This window comes from Pelophylax lessonae (genome assembly GCF_965119305.1).
Source record: "Pelophylax lessonae genome assembly, chromosome: 10".
NCBI classification, from domain to species: domain Eukaryota; kingdom Metazoa; phylum Chordata; class Amphibia; order Anura; family Ranidae; genus Pelophylax; species Pelophylax lessonae.
In genome coordinates this window covers 160,830,316-160,841,718 of record NC_138777.1, presented here as the reverse complement: position 1 = coordinate 160,841,718, position 11,403 = coordinate 160,830,316, and the positions used below count along the sequence as shown (strand labels likewise).

Here is an 11,403-nt window from a genome sequence, read left to right as displayed (position 1 = left end):
CTGTGCTGGCACCCTGTTGTGATGGGTGGCTGAGGCCAGGGCCTGTGGGTGGATGGATGGCTGGCAGCATGACTGGACTGCAGCTGGCTGTAACACGAGGCTGTGTGAGGCATGGGAGGCGGTCTTAAGTGCAGCGTGCGCAGTGAAATGGAGTCACGTACGGGCCACGCAGGCGTGGTAGGCGGTGTTAGAAGGCATAATGTGTGCGCGCAACATACGGAATGACGTCACAAAAATAACGGCAATATCGACAAATCCAAAGGCCAATTCCGATATATCGGGGATAGTGCATATCGACCCCCGATGTATCGGTGTTGCCGATAATGGGTCGAAGCAGAATACATATTGATAAATTGATGAAGCAATTAGATTTTTTTCAATTTTTTTGGCTATGTTTTATAGCAGAAAGTAAAAAATGTAGTTTTTTTGTTTTCAAAATAGTCGGTCTTTTATTTGTTTATAGCGCAAAAAACAATAAAAAATGCAGAGGTGATCAAATACCACCAAAAGAAAGCTCTATTTGTGACTAAAAATGACAATCATTTTATTTAGATACAGTGTCACACAACCGCGCAATTGCCAGTTAAAGTAACGTAGTGCCGTATCGCAAAAACATGGCATGGTCACGAAGGGGGGGGGGGGGGGATCTTGCGGGGAAGAAGCGGTTAAATATGTGCGTAAACTGTCCTTTTTTTAATACCTGCATCTAGCAGACAGTACGTGTATTTCCATGTCCTCAGGTGCAGATTTTTGGATTTTGCGTTACGGATCTGAACGCAGTGCATGTTTACGCACCTTTGTGAACATGTCTATTGAAAACAAAGCAGCTTTGTTTAATCCGTAAGTAAAAAAAACTCTGAAATGTCCGTATGAATGAAGCCTTAAATAGTTAATATTTAGGTCTCGGAGCCTTTAGCTGTTCCCTCCTGGAAGCTATGAAGCTTCTCTTATTTCACAAGTCTCTACAGAGCAGGCATGTGGGAAGAGCTGACGGTGTGACAGATACAGAGAAAGAAGGGGAGGGCCAATGGAAAATAATAAGTGAAGGAGCTGCGTATATACCTTGCAACACCCTAAGGGTTAGTCACTCTGGGAACGCCCATAGGGGTTGGAAAAGAGGGCGAGCGAGATTTTACAGTCTGCGTCCCAAGGGAGAACCAAGGTAAGTGTACTTAGTACTTTCTTATTCTTTCCTATTTTTATAGAACAGCTTAATATGTACAGTACTGACCTGAAACCCTAGTAAGAATACTCTGTAAACTCCTAATCCTACTATGACAGAGGTCACTTACCTATGGAGCTTACAATCTAGAAGTAGAACACTGTACTTTAAGTGTAAGGTCAGTATAAAACTGAAATGGCTTTATCACAGTTTTGAAAAAAGAGCATTGAATAGAAAAGTTGTACAACGTCAATAATCCGGCACATTCTACTATCCATCCAGTACAGTATTTCTGCGTTCTGCCAAAGTTCAACCATGAGTAATAATCTTTCCTGGTTTAATAGCAACGTGACACTGTAATCCTGTTCCCAAATTCAGATCAAGCATCTCCTACGAAGAAGAAAGCAAACTGGAATTCCTGGCATGGAAACGGTATCGGAACCCAGCATGACAAGGTATTTCTCCCAAAACATTTCTCCGTTTACTTTCCACATTTTCAGCCCTGTCATCACGCTCTGAGTTTCCTACAGCAAGCACGCTAAATCGACATTAATATTGTATTAGTGGAAGCATTACATTCATTCCAGATCTAATGATGATGTTTCATTAACAGTTTGATTGTGACTAATGTACAGGGCTGCTGTTAGAAACCTACCTGGCAGGGCCCCCCCCCTAATATATCAAGACAATATTCTCACTAAAAATACACTAAAATCATTATTAGCGGACAGAAATATAACAGAGAACTTGTGTACATTGGCCCTTTTTAAGTGTTTTTTACATTAAAAAAAATAATAATTTATTTTAACCACTTGCCTACCGGGCACTTTCACCCCCTTCCTGCCCAGGTCAATTTTCAGCTTTCAGCGCTCTCACGCTTTGAATGACAATTGCGCGGCCATGCTACACTGTACCCATATGAAATTTTTATTATTTTTATCACACAAATAGAGCTTTCTTTTGGCGGTATTTAATCACCTCTGGGTTTTTTATTTCTTACAAAAAAAAAGAAAAAAGACAGAAAATTTTGAAAAAAAAAAGTTTTTCTTATTTTCTGCGAGTAAATTTTGAAAATAAATAAATTCTTCTCCTTCACTGATGTGCGCTGATGAGGCGGCACTGATGGGCACTGATAGGCTGCACTGATGGGCACTGATAAGGTGGCACTTATGGGCACTGATGAGGTGGCACTTATGGGCACTGATGAGGTGGCACTGATGCGGAGGTACTAATATGCCGCACTGATGAGCACTGATAGGTGGCACTGATAGGCGGCACTGATGAGCACTGATAGGCGGCACTGATGAGCACTGATAGGTGGCACTGATAGGCGGCACTGATGAGCACTGATAGGCGGCACTGATGAGCACTGATAGGTGGCACTGAGAGGTGGCACTGCTAGGCACTGAGAGGCAGCACTGACGGGCGGCACTGATGGGCACTGAGAGGCGGCACTGCTGGACACTGATGGGTGGCACTGATGGACACTGACGGGTGGCACTGATGAGCACTGATGGGCGGCACTGATGAGCACTGATGGGCAGCACCATCAGTGCCCACACTAAGTGCCCATAGTGCTGCTAGTCAGTGCCCATCAGTGCCTAGATGAGCAGGCACTGATGGGCACTGACTGGCAGCACTATGGGCACTGATTGTGGGCACTGATGGGGGGCACTGATGGCGGGCACTGTGGGCAGTGATGGTGGGCACTTATTGTATTTTATTTACCTCTTTTGTAATCAGGGCACTGGTGATTAGTGCCCTGATTACATTTTTCTGTGTCCCCTAACCGCTGATCGGCTCTGCTCCATCCTCACATGCAGCCCCTGAGTGAGGAAGGAGAGCTGGCGATGAGAGATGACCTCATATGTTTACCTATGAGACACTTGATATGTAAACCAATCAAAAGTGACATGTGCTGAAATAATCGTAAGAAATAGAACCAAGTAGTGGTTCTATTTCTACGATTCAGATAATTGAACGAAAAAAATCGCTTTCGAATTGATCGCACAATAATCTATTGTTACAATATTTAATTTTTTTTCTTTTAACAATTTGTTATTTTTTTACAGCACAGGGAAGCCTGCAGTGCTGGGGGGGGGGGGGGGGGGACAGTGAAAGGGGGCACACAGGGAGAGGGGTGATCATACGCAGGCAGAACAGGGAGGGGTATCAATGTAGGAGAAGCAATTACAGGAATGATGCCCTGTGTCTGTGTCTCTCCTTGCAGTAGCTAAAAGCTGGCAGGAGTGGGAGAAACTGTCTTTCAGCTGCTGCAGAGAGTCACACAAGGCTTCCTTCTGTAATTGCCCCTCTGCCCGACCACACCGATTTCCTGTGCTGTTGGGGCCCCACTGTGTGCCCGGGCCCCCTACAGGAGGACTGGTGGTCCCCCCCTATCAGTGGCCCTGCTAATGAGGGGATTTATCAAGCAAATTTGGATAGAATGAGACACTATCTACTGCAAATCCAACTGCCTCTAATGCCTCATACACACGATCAGATAATTGAACGAAAAAAAATCGATTGGAATTGATCACACAATAATCTGATTGTTAGTACACAGCTTTCGACAGCCGGTCACGACATTTCGTCCAGCAAAATCCGAAGGAACAAACACTAAAATATTTGTCGTACGATAGTTTAGTGAACGACAATCGTTTAATCAGTACAGTATGCGTCGCTAAAAATCGATAGACAAAGACCGCGCATGATCAGAAACACGAAAATAAACCAGAAAATGCCTGGCTGCCATTGTTTTTGTTGTGCACTATCCGATACGTAGCTACGCAACCGGGAAGCTTTTCCAGAAATGTATGAAAAAAATCATACGTTTATTACGCATTGTTTAATTCGATTCTAATATCATGCAACAAAATGCGAATGATAAGTCTTCCAATTATTAGATGGTGTGTACGAGGCATAACTGACCAAAGGATTTGTGATTGTATATTGTGCATGTGTTACCTGGGACGCTGGGCTGACACTTGATGTGACTGTCAGTACCGCATTTTGTGCTGTTATTGCTGATTTCAGCATATTTGTGTGTTGACTCACATTTTTGACACTTGTCACTGGGCTTTGATGTGTCTTTCTGCATGTTTTTGTCTGAAAAGGCATTTATAAAAATTCATCTACGTCAGCTGGTCGTATAGTATACTTCATACACACGCACGCTACACCTGTATTATTCTGCACTACTATTTATTTCTGAAGGTCACCAAGTGCATGGTAACTGAAAAATTCGCCTAGGCTGCATTTTCCATAGCAGACTGCACAGCAGCCTAAAGCGGAGTTCCACCCAAAAGTGGAACTTCTGCTCATCTGCTTCCTCCCCCCCTCCGGTGACAAATTTGGCACTTTTCAGGGGGGAGGGGGGGACGGGTACCTGTTTTTGACAGGTACCCTTCCCACTTCCAGGATACAGCGCCGCAGCGCTGTCCCTTGGAAGTTCCGTCCTCCTCCTCCTCTTTTCCCCACCGCCGAGCCAAATAGAATGCGCAGCTCGCTTCGCGCATGCGCAGTAGGGAACCGGCTGTGAAGGCTTCATTGCCGATTTCCCATAGAATGAATGGCGTCAGCAACTGACAGCCGATCCGAAAACCAGCTGGGGTGCTGACATGGCGGGCTCCCTGGACAGGTAAGTGTCTTTTTATTAAAAGTCAGCAGCCACAGTAATTGTAGCTGCTGAGTGTATTTTTTTGACAGCTGGAACACTTCTTTAAGGATATGAATGCACCTGATTGACACCTCTATATTTACCTGTCTGCGTAAGCCTAAAGCTAGCCATACACATATAGATTTCTCTCATTCAGTATGGATTGAGGAATCTCCACTGCTGGCTATTGTATGATGACAGCTGACACTTATAGCTGTCCGAATACCCAAACAGTGGCTGCATTTGATGAAAAATCAACTTTTGTTAAGCCAGGTTGGTGCCAACAGGACCAGCATTTATCAGCCATAACTCAAGAATTCTATGGCAGCCTTGAGTCCCCGTTCCCATCCAGAGATTTGGGATCACGGGCAGAATTGCTGCAATTCTGCCCACGATTCAAATTGTGGCAAAAACACACCACGCGTGTTTGGCTGTCATTCATCAATCGCGGCAAATTGCATAAGTGCGAGGCTTGTCACCCAAAATGGAGTGGGAGCTTCTTTTGGGTGACAAGCTTTATGAGTTGTGGTTTGCCACAATTGCTGCTCGATTTATTGCACCGCATTTGAGGTTCATATAAAAATGAATGGCACCCAAAAAATGAATGGTGCATTTACCAGTATTGCAGCACAATTTGGAATCCCAAATCGCCAGATGTGAATGAGGCCTGAAGCTGGACAAAATTTGAGACATGTTTGGCCCTGTCGGTTTCACTCTAACCAACATCCTTTATAAATCATAGGAATCAGGCAGAAAATGGTCAGAAGAACAGTAACTGCACTTATCAAGACACTGTTCAGCAGTGGCGGAGCCAGAGGTCTAGCTGGGTGGCAATTGCCACCCCAGACGAAGTCCTTGCCACCCCTGTTGCCACCCCGCTCACTGAAAACATTACACTCATTAGCTAAACGATAGAGCGTGGGCGCCTGCAGCTAGTTCTCCTGACTGAGCGGTGAGCAGCAGCGGCGCCGTGAGCAGCTGCACAGCTAACCAATCACGCGTGCACACTTAATTGGTTTGTTGTGCCGCTACTCACGACGTGATTGGTTCGCTGTGCCGCGCTCACCGCTCAGTCAAGGGAAATAGCTGCGGGCCGGGCAGACTGAACATGTGGGATGGATGTGACAGGCTGTGTTCTTCTTCTTCTACCTTAGGTAAGTCTCTCTGGTCTCTGCATTGAAGGGGACACAGCATGCTGGTCACTACATTGATGGGGGGGGGGGGGGTACGCTGGTCACTATATTGATGGATGCTGGCCTGGTCACTACATTGATGGGGGGTACGCTGGTCACTACATTGATGGGGGGTACGCTGGTCACTACATTGATGGGGGGCATGCTGGTCACTACATTGATGGGGGGCATGCTGGTCACTACATTGATGGGGGGCATGCTGGTCACTACATTGATGGGGGCATGCTGGTCACTACATTGATGGGGGGCATGCTGGTCACTGCATTGAAGGGGACACGGCACGCTGGTCACTGCATTGATGGGGGGCACGCTGGTCACTGCATTGATGGGGGGCACGCTGGTCACTGCAATCAATGGGGGCATGCTGTAGTAACTCTGCATTGAATGGGGGCACACTGTAGTAACTCTGCACTACTAAAAATGCGCGACGAAGAGGATCCGCCGCAAAAAATATTGCAGTATATTGACCCCCCAAATAATACCTTGCCACCCCTGTTTTAAAAGTCTAGCTCCGCCACTGCTGTTCAGGTATTCTGACAGCTGGGGGTGGCAAAGATTTGTCCATCCTCACTGAATAGCATAGATGAGGAAATCTAAGAGTGTGTGCCACTCCAAAGCTGGCCATAGATGGATCTTTTTTTTTTTTCATTCAGCTGGCAGGCTGAACAGTGAGGTGGATGAAGGAATCCCTCCTGTCAGAACACTGTATTCTGAAAGCAGAAATCTCCGCTGTCAGAATACTCTGATCAGCAGCTGCAGCCACAGATTGACCAAAGTTTTCCAGCTTGTCTGTTTGACAGAAGTTAATTTAATGATCGACTTCTGATAAACAGGGAAATCCATATATAGATTGAAATTCGTCCGGTCCCTGCTGAGCTGAACAACTTTTGATCCAGCTATACCCAACTTTTAGCTACATGGGCAGTTTTTAATCTCATGGATAGAAAAAATCTGTTAGTGGAAAAATCACTCTTTTGTTTTACTACAAGAGATTGTTGGGTGATTTATCAGGAAATAATTTTCATGAAGTGCACATAAACATGACAAATTGCCCAAGAATGCTAAATGAGCAATTGTTGAGAGATTACTCTCATGTTACCATTCAAATCTCTGGAGAAGAAGAGTGGAGATCAACTGCTAATAGTTCCCGTTATGTGATTACATTTTCAGTTGTGGGAGATCAATCACTTAACCACTTCAATACAGTGCACTTCACCCCCTTCCTGCCCCTGTCACATTTTGAATGACAATTGCGCTGTCATGCAACACTATCCAAATTACATTTTTTTTTACACAAATAGAGCTTTCTTTTGGTGGTGTTTAATCACCGCTGGTTTTTTTATTTCTTACAAAAAAAAAGACAGAAAATTTTAAAAAAAATAAAAAAGATTCTTATTTTCTGTGAGTAAATTTTGAAAATAAGTAATTTTTCTCCTTCAGTGATGTGCGCTGATGAGGCGGCACTGATGTGCACTGACGAGGCGGCACTGATGGGCACTGATGAGGTGGCACTTATGGGCACTGATGAGGTGGTACTTATGGGCACTGATAAGGTGGCACTGATGGGCACTGACGGGCAGCACTAATGAGCACTGATGGGCAGCACTGATGGGCACTGATGGGTGGCACTGATGGACACTGATGGGCAGCACAGATGAGCAGGCACTGATGGGCACTGACTGGCAGCACTATGGACACTGATTGTGGGCACTGATGGGGGCACTGTGGGCACTGATTGTGGGCACTGATTGGCACTCTTTTTCACTTTTCTGTAATCAGAGCACTGATGATCAGTGCTCTGATTACCTGTCCTAGTCTCCCCTTTGAGGGGGAGCAACTGATCGGTTCTCCTCGCCACACACTCTGAAAGTGTGAGGCGAGGAGAGCCAATAAACGGCACTTCCTCATTTACATGTGACCGTCTGTGATTGGACACAGCCAATCACATGGGTAAAGAGCCATGTCAATGGCTCTTTACAAAGGCCAGGGTCGTGCCGTATCCTAGCAACACGGCGCGGCCACGATCGGCGCACTGCGCGCCCCGCGGGCGTGCGAGAGATGTCATTCTGGTGCACCGTCTTATGAACGAGAGCTGCACCGCTCCGCCGTCATTTGATGGTGGGCCGGCAGTAAGTGGTTAAAGAGACTACTGAAATTCTCTTACTGGGTGTAGCAGTTTACATTAAGGCCTCATGCACAATGGATGTTTTTACAGCTGCTCCTAGGGGCGTCAGGGTTCTTTTTTTTACAGCTTAAAAATGCCTCTCCATGTTACTCTATGTGTCCATGCAAACACAGGCTTTTAGGAGCTGTAAGTAGCATAGGCGTTTTCAAGCTACAGAAAAACCCAGGGCCAGTGCGTTCTGGAGGAGCAATGTTACAGCTTTAAAAACGCCTAACGCAGCTTTACGTGGCTTAACACAGCTAAACGTGTGTTAACGCTGTATACTGCGTTAAGCTGCGTCAAACATTTTTATGCTGTAGTAATTGGATTTGGAAGTGGAAAATAGAAGAAGGCAGCTAAACGCTAACACGGCTAAACGCACATTAACATCAATGCAAAACGCTTTTTTTACAACCGCTTTTTCCTGGCGTTGGTACTGGCTTTTCAGTTTGTTTTTTAAAACGTCCTGTGTGCATGATGCCTAAAATCAATGTGATACAAAGAAATCTGTCTTGTAAGATTTTAGTAACATTACTGAGCTAATATTAATGGCTGGTGTAGCCTTAGTACAAAGGCCTGCGATGGCGGGCTTTTTTGTTAGTTACAAGCGAGTTTTGCATTCCCATTCAGGTCTATGCAGGTCAGGACAAGGTCAAATGCAAGTCAAATGCATCTGTCAATGAATTCTAAATCATCTTTAGCCTGGGTTCACACTATTGCGAACACATACATCGCATGTGATTCGCACCGCATTGCTGTGCAGATGCAATGTCTGTGCAATGCGAATCCAGCCATACAGTTTGTGAAGCTGAACTCGAATCCCATTTGCATAAAAATGCTGCAGGAACTTTTTGTTTTCCCACACTAGAATTGGACACCCATGCGATCCAATTCCTGTCCGAATTCACAGCTTGCACTGCGATCTGCAAACTGATCTTGGCGTGTCATTAACTTTGTATTGACACCCGCAGCGTTTCGCAGAGGGCAGTGTGATGTGAGAACCCACACTAGAATCGCACTGGTTCCTGTATCACAGTAGTGTGAACCCAGGCTAAAAGTGTCTGATATCAAACTGATGTCATTAGCACAAGTCCTTATACTGCTCAGACCTGCTTTTATGCAAATGCATACTGAATCTGAATTCCTAGAGTCTGGGCTTTGATTTTTACAAACATACGTGCTACATTTACTATATACACTACTCAAAAAAATTAAAGGAACACTTTGAAAACACATCAGATCTCAATGCAGAAAAAAATCATGCTGGATATCTATACTGATATGGACTGGGTAATGTGTTAGGAATTAAAGGATCTCACATCGTTTGATGGAAATAAAAATTATCAACCTACAGAGGGCTGAATTCAAAGTGAAAAAATGAGGAAGCAGGCGAGTCCATTTTGCTGAAATTTCATTGCAGCAACTCAAAATAGAACTCAGTAGGTTGTTTGGCCCCCCACATGCTTGTATGCATGCCTGACACCCCCACATGCTTGTATGCATGCCTGAAAACGTCAGGGCATGTTCCGAAAGAGATGACGAATGGTGTCCTGGGGTATTTCCTCCCAGATCTGGAATAGGGCATCACTGAGCTTCTGAACAGACTGAGGTGCAACCTGGCGGCGTCTAATGGATCGTAACATAATGTCCCAGAGGTGTTCTATTGGATTTAGGTCAGGCGAGTGTCGGGGCCATTCAATGGTATCATCCCCTTCATCCTCCAGGAACTGGCTGCATACTCTCGCCACATGAGGCTGGGTATTGTCATGCACTAGGAGGAACCCACTGCACCAGCGTAGGGTCTGACAATGGGTCCAAGGATTTTGTCCCAATACCTAATGGCAGTCAGGGTGCCATTGTCTAGCATGATGAGATCTGTGTGTCCCTCCATGGATATGGCTCCCCAGACCATCAATGACCAACCAGCAAACCGGTCATGCTGAACGATGTTACAGGCAGCATAATGTTCTCCACGGCTTATCCAGACCATTTAACCACTTAAGCCCTAGAAGATTTTACCCCCTTCCTGACCAGGGAGTTTTTTGCGATTTTTTACTGCGTGACTTTAACGGACAATTGCGCGGTCGTGCGACGCTGCACCTAAACAAATTTTACTTCCTTTTTTTCCCACAAACAGAGCTTTCTTTTGGTGGTATTTGATCACCTGTGCGATTTTTTGATCATGCGCTATAAACAAAAAAAGAGCGTAAATTTTGCAAAAATAACAATATTTTTCACATTTTTATATATGAAATTCCCCCCAAAAAAATGTAAAAATCAAAATTTTTTAACATTTTCGGCCAATTTGTTTTATGCCACATATATTTGGTAAAAAAAAAATCGCAAAAAGCGTATTTTGATTGGTTTGCGCAAAAGTTATCGCGTTTACTAACTAAGGGAAAGATTTTTGTCATTTTTGGTGTTTTTTTTTTTAACGAGTAATGACGGCGATCTGCGATTTTTTTTGTGGTACTGCGACATTGCGGCGGACAGATCGGACCCTTGACTGACATTTTTGACACTTTTGGGGGTACCAGTGACATTACTGCAGTAATCAGTGCTATACATATGCACTGTTACTGTAAAAATGACACTGGCAGGGAAGGGGTTAACTGTATTGGAGAGGGAGGGGTTAAGTGTGTCCTAGGGGCGTGATTCTAAATGTGACGGGACATGTCTCCTATTGTAAAAACAGAGATCAACGGTTCTACATAGTAGAACCATCTGATCTCCATTTTTACACAGGGGAGAATGACAGGCGGCTTGTTTACATAAGCCGTCCGCCTTTCTCCCGCTCTACCGACGATCATAGTGTGACCGGCGGACATCGGGTCCGCCGGTGACACGCCCGGACTCCTCTGTGAACGAGCCGAGGCGGGCGCCCGCTATTGGCTCAAAACCCGGTGACAGGCTAGTGACGTAGATCTACGTCACTATGCCAGGCCGGGGCTGACTGCCGCAGTAAATATACTGTGCGCAGTCGGCAACCGGTTAACCTCTGTCACATGTGCTCAGGATGAACCTGCTCTCATCTGCTAAAAGCACAGGGCACCTGTGGCGGACCTGCCAATTCTGGTGTTCAATGGCAAATGCAAATCGAGCTCCACAGTGTCGAGCAGTGAGCACAAGGCTCACTAGAGGACATCAGGAATCGGACATCGGGCCCTTAGGCCACCCTCATGAAGTCTGTTTCTGATTGTTTGGTCAGAGACATTCACACCAGTGG

At 45.4% G+C, this 11,403-nt stretch overlaps 1 protein-coding gene across 1 annotated transcript in view; it reads left to right on the top strand.

Moving 5' to 3' along the window:
• Positions 1-1,034: 1,034 nt before the first annotated feature.
• Positions 1,035-11,403, top strand: part of RIN1 (Ras and Rab interactor 1) — a 52,986-nt gene continuing 42,617 nt past the window's right edge. The window contains exons 1-2 of the mRNA XM_082270542.1: positions 1,035-1,162; positions 1,541-1,617. Coding sequence (XP_082126668.1) covers positions 1,586-1,617 — 32 coding nt within the window. The 5' untranslated portion in view covers positions 1,035-1,162; positions 1,541-1,585. The remainder of the gene's footprint in view (positions 1,163-1,540; positions 1,618-11,403) is intronic.